Here is a 17,509-nt window from a genome sequence, read left to right on the forward strand (position 1 = left end):
AAATACTGCATAATGTTTTTGAAATTAGATGCACAGTGATAAAACGTAAATAATTATAGGCCCCAGGCATATTTGTGTATTATACAAAGAAAGCAAAGTAATGTAAACTTTTCACTTCGTTTACTAAAACGAAAGCTGCATTTAAAAAGATTTTGGAATAATGCTAATCGTTTATTTTTATTTTTAACGTTAAATATTTGTGGTCTTTGTATTCAAATATCACTAGTGCTCAGTATTGTTTATTTCGTCCGAAAGACTGGAAACATCACCGGAAAAAAAAAAAATTAAAATAAATACTGCAAAACCGGAAACGCATACTGGCTGCTGTTCAATTAACGTCATCTCCTTTATCCCCTGCGCCATGCTAACAAATTTATCGGAGAGGTTTATTTATAGTTAATACTAGCGAATACTGTGCTGCTTTAGTTTATGACAGTACCAACTGTCAAACGACCGTCTTTACCCGTGATTAAGTGTAGGAAGATATTCACAGAATATCGTGTGTTTCATATGTTTAAAGGTGTCACCTCAGATTCCCGGTTAGCATAACTTGCTAGCCAGCTTAACGTTTGTGAAGGTAAATACACTGAAGAGCTGCTTTACTTCTGTTGGCTCTTTGCGTGGAAACACAGACGTGGCTGTTTAACGACAGTAAATATATCATTTTGTTTATCACTACGTTTATTAGTGACATATGGATAGTGGGTGTTAGCCTAGCCTTATTATTCATGTGTACGAATTTTTGTTTCGCTGAAATGGTCTCGCTCCTGTGTTTCCAGAAGACAGCTTAAATAATTTTAATTCGTGATGCAGCAAGCGGAGAATGGCTCTGAAGAGGAGGCGACGGTAGATGTCCAGTTCACCGATTTACCGAACGCCCTGATAGCCTGCAAAGTGCCGGAGGATTTGTTCAATGAAGGCAGTCTGAAGGTAAGGAGTGCTGTGCATTAGTGCTCGTAAAGGTGGCCCATTTACAGACACTGGTATTTTATTCTACTGTGTGCCCTTTTGTACACTGGATGTATGCGTTTTGCGTCTGTACTTGGAAGAAAGACAAGTAATGTCTTGTGAAATATGTCCATAGGGACATGAGCAAGGAAACGCTGTATCATATTTAAATGGAGTTTGGGTCGTTGCTGATCACATCTAGAGACACGTTGGAACCACTAGATGGAGTTACTATGAGATTACGATGGTTATGACTGAGCTGACAGCAGAAATACTCACTTCCTGGTGTCTTAGTCATTCTCAGTTATTTAATAGCTAAACTTGGGTCAGTTCAGTTTCGTCCTGGCAGATGCAGCACAAGTATGACATCAGCCGAGATGCATCACTGAGTTTCCAATAATACTCAGTTGGCATTTGCTACTAGACTTGTATAACACTTGTGTTGAAAAATAGATTTGGAAACACAGAGATAAGTAACCTAGGTGTATATAAATATGGTTCTGTTTCAGGGTTTTCCTTTAGTTCCTGTGACTGCTGACCTTGGCAGGTTTATGTTTGTTAGGTGAAGTTAAAAAGATTTTTTAGTGGTGTTGAAATAGGGGCACTGTGACGTTCGTTGAAGATTTCTTCATCACAAAACAAAGAGTTATCTGAAGCTTCTGTTTAGCGCACAGCTTATTTTGCCATCAGTCCTTAGCCACACGTTTTTCTCCATGATGGAGGCATAATATGAATTTCCGTATTATCAGGCAGGATGGTGTCTGCAATAAAGACATGCCCTTGAAAATATGCTTGTGATATATGGCGAGGTAAATATTTTCAGTACCAGTCGAAATTTATCTGTAACTAAAACTGCAACGGTTAGTCGATGGAAAGAATATTAATTGCTAACCATTTGGACAATCAATAAATTGTTGATCTTTGTTTAGTTGGACAAAAAAGCAATTTCACTTTGGTGTCACTTTGGGCATTTTTCACATTTTTTTTATATCTTAAACAGTTAATCATGAAAATAAAAGGTTGATTAATCGATAATGAACATAATCATTAGTTGCAACAGTATCTGCCACATAAACTTTAAAAACTGTCAAGTACGGAAAGGTAACAATGACTACTTGGTCAGATTCCTCTCATGGTTATCAAAAGAGATGGATTCTTTTGTTAGAAAAGCATTGGCAGAAAAACATACTCTCCTTTGCTCTGACAAATTGGTATCAGTGTTCGCTATCACTACAGTTCACAGTCATGACTTGAGTCTCTGAGGGAATATAAGTGCAAGTTATGACTCATTGCAAAGTCACAATGGAGCTTTGCAACACAACAAAATCACGTCTCTGTAGATGTAGTCCACCTCACCCTAGTGAATGAGCGAGGTCGAGTCCTTGACTGCAGAAATGTGTACAGTAATTACCAGACATTTGAATTTTGCCAGTGGTATCTCAATAGATTTAACAGGCTTATTAAAAACAAGAAACTTGTTAGACAAAGAGTCAAATCAGCTATTTTTTAAAACTCTTTATGATACTGGTTCCTTACTAAATAGGGGGACTCAAAACAGTCTGCTACTGGAAAATCTGGGGCTCTGAGGTTGGACAAGTGGGCCACGCTGTTTCCGGAAATATATGACCAGAGATTATTACCTATAAACACATTCCCTGATTTTTGTACAAAAACTACCCAATAGACCAAAAATAAAAAACCAAACACTTGTATCTGTTTTTTCGATTTCTAAATGCTTTATCAGTTGAATTTTTTGAAAAGACGTGCTTGTTGACATGTATTGTGAATAAGGTTCTTTGGAACTGCTGAGGCCTTTATTGTGACAGAGTCATCAAGGTTATTGCGAAAAGGCAATGGTGGCCTGAACAATGACTAAAGCCTTGTTGTTATTGTGTATGTTAAGGTGTATCAACAGTTGAGAACAACAGTCAGACAGTGGAAAAACAGACTCAGTGGAAAAATAAGAAGCTCAATAAGGAGCTCATCATGTTCTTTTAATCACTGGGAGAATCTCTGCTGAATTTCATGGCAAAGAAAAAGATGTTCAGGGTGAAACTGTGGAGGGATCCTGGGGGAACAACAACCCATACACTTGTGTGTACAAACACAACTGATTGCTGACATACACATGATTACCAGCCACATACACACACGGGGGCAGTGTGATGAGCCAGTGCTTGGTGGCGTGCTATTGGTGCTGACGTTGATGGAAAAGGAAAATTTACAGAGGAGAAGGGCAAAGGGCATTTGGTGAAAAGTGACTTGTGTTGTTCCTTTTTCCCTTTTCTTCCATAATCCTCCTAGTTTTCCTGTGGGCATCCGCGAGGATTTCAGGGTCGGCTGATGCATCACATGGCAGAGGGTGTGTGAATGTATCATGAATTCTTGAGAACACTCAGTTGTTCTGGCAGGAAATAAGTGTACTTATGTGGAATAGGTGGCTTATGTGGAATTGGTGGCTGGTAAGAGAGAAAAGAGACTTTGCACACATTAGGTATGTTTGCACCCACTTGTTTTTATGGCTTTAAAGTAAACTAACTTCACATGGAACAAACAGGAACAGGTCTGTGTGGATCAGTGTGGGAACTGTAACCTTCCTCCAATTAATAATAATTCAGTGTCATATTTCTGTCATGCTTCCTAAAATTGTAGACTGGACCGTGCTGGTGGGCTCCTGCCAGGCTTCAATAATATATACATATATATATATATATATATATATATATATATATATATATATATATATATATATATATATATATATGTATATATATATATATAGATCTTGTAGTGCCAAAAGTAAGGCAAATATTCATTTATTGAAAGCATTTCAGCCCAGTCAGTTGTTAAGTGAAATGTCTTTCAGTATATTTGGCTGACGTGTCTTTTTGTAATTATTATTATCAACCCAACAACACACCTTATTGGCTGACTGTTTGCACGTCACTCACAGATGAAGGAATGTGATGGGCTGTTTGTGAGTCACAGTGTTTTCATTGCAGTTTGCCTTTCATGCATTTAAGGGAAAATAACTTCCTTTTGAACAGTTCTCTTAATATTGATTGGGTGTTTATCCCTGTTGCATGTCGCTTTCCTTTTATTGCGCAGACCAGACCCATGGCAGTGGAAGTCTGAGAATATGATATATTCTCTGGAAGAAACGAGTAATTTTGTTTTTTTCAGATGGGTCACTTTACAGGAATGAAGCAGAATGTTCCAATGTGTTGTGCAAGTAAACTGTTCTCAGCCCAACTGGAGCGGAAAGCTGACTAAAAACAGCATTAATAAACCAGCATGGAAGAACAGATTTAGGTCAGGAAAAACTCTGATGTAGGTCTGGAAAGTCTCATGGACTTTTCCAGCAGGACACACCTAGTGGCAGCGATGGATGTGATCATGAAAGTTGTGCGAAAATACACAAATAATTAAGACTGTAGATGAATGATCACAGTTTCCATTAGGTTTTGGTTGTCTTGCACAACAGGATAAGCTGGTTAGACATGGATGGATGGATGCAACACACTCTGCACTGGCATCAGAGAGACAAGTTTTAGGCCAAATGGAAAATCTGAGCAGTTTTGTTTTGTTGAACATGCACTGACTCAGAGTTATTGTAACTCCATGAAAGACACATACTGTTGTTATTCTGAAGTTGTCCCTAAATTCAGTGAGAGGCGGACAGTGCTGGAAAAGGGATAGATGTGTCATTATGCTCTAAGCCATCTTTCCTGTTCTGATGTGGAATTTTGTTAAAACCACAGGGAAAGAGCCTGTCAGTGGAGTCTGGCTCCCGTAACTAGATATTCTTCTTTCTGTTGTTGTGCCAGTACAGATCCCAGAACTGCTCAGCGCTGGAGGTTTTAAACTTAAGGATTTGTCACTGGAATTTTACTTGAAGGAACTGGAATCCACCTAAAAGTCCAAAGAGGGTTTTAATCTGCCTCTCAGTGGTTAAAGAAATGGAAACCGTGCTGATGGGTGTTTGTTTGCCTGTGATTTAAATAGGATTTGTTTATGAAAAGTTACATGAGGAGAATTTACTGCTGTTGCCAGCGATGGCTGTTAGAGCCCCTCAACATATCAGCGAGTATAGATGTTTTTAAATATTATGTTAGGCAACTGACAACCCCCCCATGGCCAGTAGATGAGTTTGTCTTTCTTTTTTTGTCTTGTGTCATGAATGTGCTGTAAAACAGATAAGAAGACAATGTTTTTGTCCAGTATAAAAGGACTGTTGGTGAGCTTGTATGCCCTTGGTAGGTGGATTTTATTACTTTCAACAGAGCCGTGCTCTCCGTTTCCAGTCTTAATGCTAAGCTAATCGGCTTCTTGTGCTAACTCTTGTTAAGGAAATAACTAGGTGTCCAAAGGCTTAACTCTTCCTTAAGGTGTTAAAACTCTTACTAATGTTATATGTTCATGTTTTGTTAAACTCTCAGGTCTCCATACTGGTATGGGTCAGACTGTTGCTCCTACACCACCAGCAGGCCCCAGTGTCGGCTTTCAAATATTAATTGTTAGTTGAACCATATAACTTTCACCTTGGCCCTGGAAAGGAAAACATGATGCAATAAATATGTAGCAGCTGTCTGGTAACACAGTGCTTTGTCCAGTATGTGTTAGGCGATCAAGATATGCTCGTGTGCAGCGTGCATGTGCACACCTGTCTGTCGGTGTGCGTTGCCTGCCTATCTGTCGAGTGAGGGAATGGAAAAAATGGGAAGATGAAACAAAAACATAGGGATGGAAAAAATGCAGGGCTGAGCGTGCACACTCTCACACACATATACACCCTCACATAGCGGCCACAGCGGGGTGAGGTTGAAGTCTGGAGATGATTAGCGCTTAGACACACATGCTCACACGGTAATGTTTAACATCAACAAACAACACTTACACGAGAGCATCAGCTTTACTGTCGGGAGGCTCACCAACATTACAACACTTAATTTTCCATGCACACATTTTCCATCTCTCGCTCTCTCACACACACATAGACACAGGACAGTGCACACCTGCACTCAATGAGGACAGACATCATGTACAGTATGAGGACTTTCTGATCTAATAGTTTAAGATGGGCATGTTCCAACCAGACCACCAGCCCGATGCCACTGCCTGTGCATGGCTGAGATTGTGTTACCTGTCACCTCGCAGCCACGAGGTCCTGGGGTCAAACCCCGCTGAGGCTCTTGGTGTTTGAGTTTGCATGTTGTGTACGTGTCAGGGTGACTTTCCTCCATTTGCTCCAATCATGACAAATACATGAAGTTAATGTGCTCCACAGCCCTACAGTGGAGTCCAGGAAGTCCAGTTTGATTGACAGATGTGAGGGAGGCTTTCACAAAAGTTACCCCATTGTGACCAACACTAGCTAAAATGTACGCCTTTTTATGAATAAAATGTTATGTGCATCTAAATTACACACAAAATCAGTTCAAAGTAGCAAATGAAGTGATGCAAATATGTGTTTAAACTTGTGAGTAACATGAGGTGAATACTGGCTTTACTTTATATGTGAGCACATCGTAGTTATTAAAACTTCTTAAGTTCCACTTATTGGAAACTGACAGTGTTTACTCAGTTGTCATGAGGTTGGTTCAGTTATCACAAAACTGACCATAACTGTGTGATAACAGAATATTTTTTATATATCTAAAAATGGGGCTGGTCCTGTTTCTGTCACTGTCACAATGTCATGACTCACTGGGATAGTCGAACAGAACAGAGCCGGAGCTAATGTCATTAGTAACACTTGTGCTTTTCCTGCCGTGACAAGTCAGAATTCCTGCTGTGGAAAAGGAAGCGTGACACCTGTTAATGTGGACACATTAGCCATGAATTTGCACTGTAGTTGTTGTCTCTGGTGTGTCGTTCCTGTTTGAAGAACTTATGAACACCTGTTTGTCCAGATGCCCTCAGTACCCAAATCAGTGGATGAATTGTGTGTAGAAATATTTATATACTGTAGTTTTGTTTCTCAGCACTTGCCCACTTCATTTTTTTGTATAACATTTCTTAATTATATGACAGCTGCTGCTAAATATGATTTTGAACTGAAGTCTTTTGGGCTCTCCAAGGTCTCAACTGTAAATCATGGCTAAATACAATAATCTCCTCTGTATCTGTGATGGATGGTGACGGCACTTAGAACGCATTGTTGCCCTTTCAAAACCCAAAGAAGTCTGTTTGCATTTCTCTGTCTCCTAATGACTGATTTGGCAAACAGGATGGGCTCATATGCTCATACAGAGTCACATCATGTAAAGAGAAGCCTTATCTCTTTAATATTTCTTTAAATGTCGGGTTTAATGACTTCAGAAGAAAAGAAGATGATAGTGACACAAGTGATGGATGGATATTGTACATACAGTAATGGGGCTTATGTCACCCCAAATGAAGATGAGGTTAAACCGGTATCAGCAAAACATGAGGATTAGGTCATTTCTGTTATTTTTGTTGCTAAGCAAATGGTTGTTTTGGAGCACAAAACTCAGGATTAGAAAACACATGAGATCTTATTGAGACAGACGATTTACTGACACTGTCAAACCAAGTTTAATATTTACTTGCCTTTCTGTTGCTGTTTATTGCATAATTAATGTTTCACTAAAAGCGAGCGTAAAAGCTTTTTGTGGTGATTGGTTCGGCGGGTGGAATAATGTGCAGCTTGGCATGCTGTTGTCTAAAAATAAAATGCTCGAGTTTAGCCTCTCTAGATTTTTAAGGGGAGACTTTGTAGCTGGTTAAAAGCAACAAAACACGACTGTGCTTTTGTCTCCACTGTGCTGACCTTTTCTCACCAAGCAAAAAGTGTGTAAATACACACACGCAAATGTTGGTGAATTTGCTGCACAGTCTGGTCTTGTTTTTCTAACTGCAGGCTGCACACACACTCGTACACTTCCCTCCACTTAAAGCTCTCTGCTATTTATACCCCATAAAAGCATGTTATCAAACTGCATACTTTCCATGAGCGCCACCTCTTGCTTTTTATCCCTTCATCCCTCCATCCTGCATTCTTCCTACCAGCCAGGTCTCTTTCTCTTTTCACTCATTTTTTCTATTCCTGCCTATCTACTGCCTATAGTCTCGCCTCATCGTTTATCAGTTGTCCACTGTCCCCCTTTGTCTGTCGCTCTCTCTCTCTCTCTCTCTCTCTCTCTCTCTCTCTGCTTCATCCATATTTACTAAGACTGTCATGTGTTTTCCACGTCTTGCTACATGCACACTGGAGTCAGGTGATACGTCTTTGGTAAGTATGTGAAATCAAGAGGAGAAAGGCTCATTGTCTCACATTTTCCGTTCAACAAAGGATTTTTGTCTCAGTTTAAATGCATCAGAAAGCAGATTAATGCGTCAGTTTGCTCAGCAGTTATGTCATTATTTTCCAGTATCTCTCTCTCTCTCTCTCTCTCTCTCTCTCTCCCTCTCTCTCTCTCCACACACATACACACACACTGCCCTTCTTTCTGTCTGATTAGTCAGCATTGCCTAGTATCTGTAAGTAGAAAGATAGGAAGAAAAAAAATAAAAGAAGAAGGCAGTCCCTCCCTCTTCCAGTGCTGATTGGCTTGCAGTGAATGAACGAATGAATGAGACCAGGATGAGGAGAGGGAGGGGATTGTGGGTAATGCGTCATCGGCTGGCAGGGGCTCATTTAAGCGGCTGTGAAGCAGAAGAAGAGTGAGAGAGGGTAGAGAGAGTAAGCTTAAAAGAAGCTGAATGGCATTTTCGGCTCTCCACACCCAAATCTCTGGAAAATTCCTTCAGTTTTCAGGCTGCTGCAAAGGGAGGGAGGAAGACAGGGCTGAAGCCAGACGTTGAATACTGGATTTCGTCTTTCATTTTCCAATGTTGCAGCAGGAGAGGCAGACTGTATAACCTTGGAATGTGGGTTAGGAGGCTATGTGTTGAACGGGGTGACTCGTAACGTTGTGGACTGGTTCAGTGTGAAGACAAAAAGAAACCACAGATTTGCCACGACAAAAGAAGATCCACGTGTCCTGGGAAAACTGACCTGTTTCCTGTTGAGAAGCATCCATTACTTCCTTCTCTTCTGTCACCCTGGGGAAGGCAACGCTCCTCCGATCCCCCCGATTTCCCCCTTCCTCTTCATCATCGTCACCATCATCGTCCTCGCCACCTCTGAACTCAGTTTCAGCATCCCGTTGCACCCTGACCTCAGGTATCAGGTGGAAAAGGTTTCGGCTTCCCGGGTCACCCATCATGCACATCAAGACCACCAAGTGTAACCGCTTCTGCCTGGTCGCCTCAGTGACCAACCAGGAAGTGTTTAACTCTCCCGAAGCACAGGTAAAAGAGCTGGCTGCTGCTGAAGATCCAGGCCAGGTGCCGCATGTTAAAAACCAGCATCGCAGCTTTGGTTCTTTTACTCATTTATTTTCTCAAGAAGGGCATTGTGAGCAGCATAGGCCGTAATGACAATAAGAATAATTTCCTCTGTGACTCTGGAAGAGGTTTTTAACACACTACTGAGGTTGTCATTGTAACAGCTGAGGGTTTTATGTTCCAAAGATGTGGGCTTTTAACAGGCAGAGAGGATTCAACAAAAAAGATCCTATTGGGTTGCATTATGGGAAATGTAGGATCCATCTTTTTCGGTACTTGACTCATGCTAAAAGTGAGCATATCTGTCTGATCCCTCAGTATTGACCGTTACAATTTTTAGTCTCCAGGCTTTATGCAAGAATGATGCTAAATCACTCGAATAGTGAAAAATATAAATTAACCCTCAGACTTAAGGGGTCATCTTCAAATGTCTCGTCCTTTTAAAAGTCCAAAACCCAAAGATATTAAATTGCTGCTGATTGATTTAATCTCGATTAAACTAATATTTCATTACTAATCATTTGGGCCGTCATGTGACCAAGACTACTGCTTTTGACAGTCAATTTGGTGTATTATTATTGAATGGACTAATGGTACATGTGATCATTATGTTGCAGTGGAATCATTGAAACTTTTAAAGGAACAAATCCAGCTTAAATGAAGTACATTTATGACAGAAAGTTGTGTGTGTGAGTGTGTTAGTGCAGATATGTACACCCTTAGTTCTTTTCTTCTCAAGCTGAGTTTGAGGTAATCATAACAGTCCATACAATGGGCAGGTTGATTGAAAACAAACTGCAGCCTTCTATACAATTTAATGTACTGTTGATTTTTCCTTTGATGCCCCACTCAGTCTTCTCAAGGATCAGGAAGTAAGGGAAGGAAGGAAGGGAAACTGTTGATGAATAGACGTGCAGGATTATATCAATTTCACAAGGAGCAGAGGCCCACATGGGGTTTGGTTCGAGTAGCTCGTTTGTTGTGGGTTTTGGACGATGCTGAGCAGTTTGCAGGCTTCCTGAGGCCAGGCTGAGTACTCCATCCTCCTTTGACTTCATCATGACTCACTGCATAAATCCATGGCTAGTGATTTCTCCTGTGCTGCACTGCAGTCCAGTGGGTACAACACACTGAGTGTTCGCTGCAGGAGGCAGGGATGACTTGTGAAATGCTATTTTTATCCCAAGCATTCAAACCGAGATGACTGCAACAGTTTGTTTGACGTGGTGCGATTTGCCAGACGGAAGACGTATTACTCTGATGGATTCATTAGTGCTCCAGAAACACTTAATCCCTTCGTTGTTACAGAGTGATGCTTCTTTTATCAATCCTGTTGTCTTTGAAATTGTTATTTTAGCAGATCTGTGTGTTTTGCCAACCTCTGTGTCTGTCACTGCTATGATTGAACGCTTTTTTTTTTTCTTGGTCACACTAATTTTCACTTGTATGCAGAGCTCAAAGCCCCCAGTGCTGTCAGAAGACCGCTAGCTGCTACTGTCACCTCCTTTCATTTTCCCAGTAATCTGTGTGTCAGGTTTACCTCGCTATGGCTAATGCAGTCTGAGCCAACAGTCTTACAGTAAATCATCCCCTCATTAAGGTTCTCATGTTTTATTTCTCTCGTTATAGAGGTGTTCTTTATTTCAACTTTATGACCATCCTGGAGGCTGCAGTATTGGAAAGAAGTCTGAGGTTTTCTTTTTTAAGAAAAAAATTAAAAGTTAAAATGCACACACAAGCGAGGGCAACATTCACCTTCTCATCAGACTCTGATTTTTAGTCTGATGTGCTGTTTTAGCTGCACTATGGTTCCTTTTTTTGGACAAATTTGATGAGGCATGACAGGTTGTAACAAAGACTTTTTGTGTCACAGCAGCTAAAGTGAAGAGAAACCAGCAGTTAACCGAGGCAGGCAGTCGTTTCTGTGGCTGTGCAGACATGATGATTATGTGGGGAACCCTGCCCTCCAGCAGCGTTATGGGCGTCTGCTGGGGTCTGCAGCAGCTTATTGTTTTGTCTTGTTTGTGTACACAGTGACCTAACAACTCTCAGGATGAGAAGACTGAGTGGTCTGTTTTGTATAGATGGTTTTCCGAAGGGCAACTGTTTCATTTAGCAACTGAACGCATGTGTCTGAATAGCTGCTGCTCAAGGTGTGGGCGTAATCATGTGGCGTCCTTAATTTCAGCTCTCATCACAAGTGTGTCTGTATTAATGGGCTTCTGTCAGACATCGCTGTCTGTGTGTGTCCTCTCGGATGTGATGGCCAAGGTCAGCCGTCTATTTAATTTTTCTTTCCTAATTAGCGACTGTGACAATAATTGGTCATCTAAAATTGAGGCCGTAGCACTCTGACGCACACGCGGCCAGACATGCACACAGGCTGCAGGCTCTTTACACGAAGAGGAGGGGCAGGTATAGGGTCTGGTGATAGAGGCTATTTTTATAAATTTTATTCATAGCGACTTGAAGTCTCCTAACTGTATTCATGGCTGCCTCTAGCCCACAATGTTTAGTATTAATAGGTAAGGAGAGAAGGAAGAGCTGAAGGGAACAAATTGAGTAGAAGCGGAGGAGACGGTGCAGACGCTGGTCTAATTTTCCTGATTCCAGTCATCATTTCTCCTCCCCCTGTTTTATCTCCCTCCATCTTTCCAGGCCAGTTTTGAAGCCTTGTTTCGTTCATTCGACCCGGAGGTACAGTTCCAGTACTTCAAGTCTTTTCGACGGGTCAGGATCAGTTTCAGTGATGCTCTGGCTGCAGCCGAGGCGAGACTCCGACTCCACAAGACTGACTTCAGTGGCAAAGAGATGAGACTCTACTTTGCACAGGTAATGTCTTTGAAGTCCATCTTTTTCCACCTGTGGCCTTGATCTTCAAAAACCAGTTGCATTTAGACAGTCACTTTAATCTCTGTGCCTTTTTGGTTTAAGGAACTACTGACTAGCAGGGGATCTTTAGCACTTTGCTAATGTTTTATCAGCTTACACAGTTTCTGGTTGTTCGGCCTTTTTTTATTCTCCTCTGGCTGCCATTTTGTACAGAAAATGTTCAACATTAAAGGAATAAATATTTAACGATGAAATTAGATTAATACGTTAGATGTAAAATTTGTAGCAAGGCCAATGCTTCATGAGGAAGGATTAGATGTGATTGAAAAGGCAGTGCGTTATGATGAAATTTGATTTTCCTTTCATATTTTTAAGAGTGTCACTGGCTTAGAAATCCCCCTTTTTTCATGTGTGTTGTTGTCCCAGCCCATTTGACTTTAAACCAACCACATACCTTGAGCTTCTTTTAGCACATTCAACAACTGCTACCAAATTTAGCCAATTAGCTTCTGTCAGCTAGAGCAGCAACAATGCCAACGTTATTCTGAACCAACCAGCTTCAAGCTGCTGCTGTAAATAAACAGGACACGCATATATAACCTTTTATTTACCTCTGCAAGGCCGTACTTGGTCATTGTGTTTTTAATCAAACTGCTTCTACGACTCAGCCGTCACTGATGCTTACATCTGCCCATCTGTCTGCAGTCGGTCCACATAGGGAGTCCTCGACTGGAGCCCCCGAAGCCAGAGAAGCAGTTCCTGATCTCACCCCCTGCCTCCCCTCCAGTCGGCTGGGAACAGTCTCAGGACGCAACGCCAGTCATCAACTACGACCTCCTGTGTGCCATCTCAAAGCTCGGACCAGGTACATCACACAGTGTAACAGGGTTCCCTTTGATCACACAACATCCTTGCATTTTAAAAGATATATTCCAGCATCAGGGAGTTTGGCAAAGTGCTCGGTCTGCGATTCATGTAAATGTCAGTTACACAGTGAAAGCACATAAAGAGCTCAAATCAAAGCTAACAGTAAGAGGAGTCAGCATTTGGGCTTTCTTGAACAGACCATAATTAAAGGATTGCTGCAGTCCAGCTTTAACCCCACTTCTTTACTGATAAAACTATTGATCAAAGCAAAGTGCAGAATCGATCAGCGCTCAATCCATGTCCAAGGCAACCAGTCCAGACCGCCCAGGTCTGTATACACAAACACAGGCATCAAAAATTACAATGTAATCTCTCAATTACTACATGTGGCCAATGTCGCAAATTGTTAAGATTCATTTGGGGATAATAACTGTTTTGACTGACCTTTCGCAGATCCTTGGTTTTGTACAATTATGGAAACAAGTAGGAGTTTGTCTATAAGCGAACAGCTGGGTGCGTGTGAGTGCGAACTGTTTAAAGGAACTGAAAATAACTAAGTGTGATTCTTCAGCAGTGACTCGGTATTGCATTGTAATTATTATTTTAATTTCCCTCTGAATCAGCCAGTCTTTAAGGTGATGCATCACAGCTGCATCACAGCTCAACGGACAACAGTAGTGTTCTTTCATAATCAGCTCAGTAAAACCCAAGTGCTGACAACCGTGTGTCAATTCATGCAAGTTAATGTTACTCAAGTCCTTCCTGGTGGTGCATTCAGGCGCAGAAGTGACGGTCTAACAACAGAGCTTTGAGCACTGCATTCATTAGCTGTTAAATCTCAAAAGGGAACATAAATAATTAACAGGCATGAATGTTGTTAATATAAATTTAGCTGCACTTAGTTGTACTGAATGACATCAGTGGCAGACATTTGTAGCTACATAACAGCACCTAAATGCGCCATTCCTCTGTGTGATTCCCAGGGGAGAAGTACGAGCTTCACACCGCCACACCCACCACACCCAGCGTGGTCGTCCACGTCTGTGAGGATGAGCGTGGCGATAGCTCGGCCCCAGACGACAGCGACCAAGATGACAAGCCCCGCCAGCCGCGGCCGAAGATCATCCAGACGCGACGCCCCGACTACACGCCCGGCGTCGAGCAGTGAGCGGCGGCAAGCGGGGCACACAGTGTGACAGCTGTAACATTTCATCCTGAAGTGATTGGTCAAGAGCTCAACACGCTCTCAGAGCTTTAGAGAAGGTTTAGGGACTTTGGGAAGGCACCTGAGGGTGCTGCGTTGTCCTGTAGATGAGCGTTTCATAAGATGGAGAGAGAAACATGGTGTCAAATGCTGCATTCATGTCCCGTGGGAAAAGACAGGAAGTTCCTGGAAGGAAAAAAAAAATGTTGAGTTCAGCCATCCAATGATATGTTCTGCTTGTGAATATGAGGTTTGAGGATGACCTGAAGGAGGAGTCAGTTTTGAAGTGTAGGAAATAATGTATACTAATCTGTTGATGTTAGTCTTTAAGTGCAATAGCAAGAGACTTTGGATTTTTGGTTTGAGGTGATAAGACTTAAAAAAAAAAAAAAAAGAAAACAAAGTGATATGCACCATGACTCATTTTGTGTGTTTTGTGAAATGTCATGTGCAAATAAAGTCCTGTACCATTGAAGTGATTTCGATGTTGGTTATTCCCACGTGACATGAATGCAGCATCATTCTGACATGTCATGCTTGCGTTTTCCTCATGTAGGGTTTGGGACTTAACAGACTGAAGAGGGAAAACAACTTTGAATTGAATTCTTTTAAACATAACTTTTTCCGACTGTTGTTTTTTTTTCTTTTTGTTGTTTTTTTGCGAAGGTGCTACATTTGTGTGTCGGTCATCTGTCGAGTTTACACACCGCCATGTTGGCGCTGGAGCTCCCCGTCACTTTTCACTGCTGTTCGATGTCACAGCTTCACCTTTGCAGCTGTCGTGTGGTGGACGTGTAGTCAAGTCAAAGCTCGCCTTGCTCGCATTTTACAGTCAAGCCTCTGGTGTGTACTGCTTGCCTTGAAATCGAGGAGTTTGCACCTGCAGCGTTGTTCCTGTAATGACTTCTAACAGTGTTATCTGGAGATTATTTCAGTGTCGGTACTCTGCCTGCCTGTCTGTCTGTCTGTCTGTCTGTGTTTTTGGTTGTCGTGTAGCAAAGAACTGTTGCTGTTTGACTATTAAGGAAGCTAAATTGTGGCTTGACACAGCTTTTATTTTTGAATGTAGATCACACACCCGGCCCTTATTTATCTAAGGGGACTAAACTACACCAAACATGGTATGTTGTCTGTAAAAAAAAAAAACAAAAAACAAAGAAACAGGGCTAACTATTCTGAAAGTAAGTACTCTGAAAGAAAGGAAAATACAAATGAATCTATAATAATATATGACTTGGAGCCCATTCAGTCAGTCAGAGTGCTTGTATGTTATAAGGAGATTAGTCTGTTGACTGTAGTTCATGTATTTATATGGACTGTTAGCTTGACCAACGCTTGTGTGTAGGAAAGAATGCATGTGGAGTGTGTGGGTCTATTTCTGCTCTGACAGGTGTGTTAACTGTTGCTACCCTATTAGCATTGGAGGTGTGAGCTTCTTATTAGTGTTACATTACAGCTATGACTTGATGTTTTACACACTCCTTTTTCTTTTCTCTCATTTAATATTTGTGAAACATATAGAAACTAAAATGTTGCTGAATTTTTTTTTTTTTAATACTTTGGTGAAAACGCCTCGGTTTCTTTAGGAAACCAAGGTGTTAAGAGGTGTGTGTGTGTCTGGTGATAAATGTATTAACCATTGCTATTAGCTTTTCAGGCTTGTCTGTCGCCGTTTGTCGCTCTATTAAATCTTAAGTGCTGTGTAGCTCAGTCTTAACACTTGACTGTCAGTGTGTAAAATGGAAGGATCAGCCACCCTAACATTCAGTTTTGCATTTTCTTTGACAAGAAAATCAGTTTCTGTGGTGCCTCAGTGGTTGTAAAACATGTCTCTGTGTCCCACGAGTCTTGAGCTGGATCACCAAGTGAGAAAGTGGACAACTGCCCCTCAACACACAACACGACTGAAGACTCCAGGTTTCACTGTGCAGCAGTTGATCTGTTAACATTTATTCAACTGCCTGTGTGTTTGTTGCTACTATGTGCACCAGTAAATCACATTATAAATTGAAATGATCTGGTCTGTAAGGCAACAGCTGCTTTGTTGCTAATGTCAGCGTAGGTTTAAAGCCTTTGTATTTTCAGTTTATGTTGTGCTTACGTGGTGCTGTAGGGAGTAACAGGGGTTTTATTAGGGGACCTTTTGAGGTTGCTTCAGCCCTGCACCAACAGATGAATGCTGCTGACAAATCATACTAATGTTAATCACTTGTGGATTGGAACTAGTCTGTTTACCTTCAGGTGACCCCCCCACCCCCCCTTGTTCATGATATGAGCGGGGAACACACTTGTGTATTCACATGGCCCTTTTCTTTCTGTGTGGCCAGTATTGTCTGTTGTCTTTGTCTTGAAGAAGCTGCATTTTTAATTTACGGGGCCTGGCTATAGTAAGTTAATGGATCAGGCCGCGTTACGAGCAGAAACTTCAATCAAAATCCCACTTTAAATTAAAGTCACACTTTAATAAACGGTGCACTCCAGCTTCTTCAAACAGATACACTTAGATCTTGTAGGATGTAATAATCCTGGTTACAGTTAGATGGTTAAAAAAAAGGATTTATTACATCATTTATGCTTTTTATGTGTTGCTACAGGCTTCTGTTTTAGTTGCGAAGCCTTGAGAAATGTTTCTCTCTTGGAGGATATCATTGGAGCTTGAACGTTAGCTCGTGGAAGCAGCACTGTGAAGCACATGATGCACTGCCATTAACTCAGAAAGCTTATCTGTCCCACTTTAGAGGATTGGAGATTGTAAAAAGGCTCTGTCAGTTTAGCTATTTTTTACTACTGGTATTTTAAATTCATTTGTCTTGGGGGGGGGCTTGTTAACATTATTGAGTTACCATTAAATAAAGATTTGATCATCTAACTTCATGTGTGTCTTTATCATTTATTCTTTTATGTTTCAAAATCATTATGGAGCGCTGATTTCTTCTGTATGTTGTGACTTTATGGAGCACATGTAGGAGGAAGACCCAACATGTGCCTGAAAGGTCTCCAAAAAACCTGGCAAATGGACCTTGAGTAAAGATTTCTGTTTTTTAAAATAAAATTAAATGTCTTCCTGGCATCAAGAATGAACCGGTAAGCTCACAGCTCAACAGTAGCTCTTTAAAATACAGTACACATAGTGGCAGCATGGAATATTTAGATTTTTCAAATGTTAATGTATGTAATGTTCATTTGAATGCGTTTGTGTTTTTGTTTTTTTTGTATTAGGATTTTAGAAACCATTGCCTTCTATTTAGCTTCTACTGAGGTGAGGCTGCTTACTAAAATTGGGTTCAATCTGCATCTCAGCATCAA

At 41.1% G+C, this 17,509-nt stretch overlaps 1 protein-coding gene across 4 annotated transcripts; it reads left to right on the plus strand.

The window, feature by feature from the left end:
• Nucleotides 1-295: 295 nt before the first annotated feature.
• On the plus strand, nt 296-17,072 carry LOC124055284 (calcipressin-1-like). Of its 4 annotated transcripts, none has more exons than XM_046381934.1 (5): nt 296-651; nt 780-930; nt 11,959-12,132; nt 12,838-12,997; nt 13,983-17,072. In XM_046381934.1, exons 2-5 carry the CDS (start codon nt 808-810, stop codon nt 14,165-14,167), a joined length of 642 nt encoding a protein of 213 aa, XP_046237890.1. In that variant the 5' UTR covers nt 296-651; nt 780-807; the 3' UTR covers nt 14,168-17,072. The 4 variants fall into 4 exon arrangements, with proteins under 4 accessions (XP_046237890.1, XP_046237887.1, XP_046237888.1 ...); XM_046381932.1 differs by having other exon boundaries at nt 297-577; XM_046381931.1 differs by having other exon boundaries at nt 296-930.
• The last annotated feature ends 437 nt before the right edge of the window (nt 17,073-17,509 follow it).

This window comes from Scatophagus argus, chromosome 24 (assembly GCF_020382885.2).
Source record: "Scatophagus argus isolate fScaArg1 chromosome 24, fScaArg1.pri, whole genome shotgun sequence".
In the NCBI taxonomy this organism is placed as follows: domain Eukaryota; kingdom Metazoa; phylum Chordata; class Actinopteri; family Scatophagidae; genus Scatophagus; species Scatophagus argus.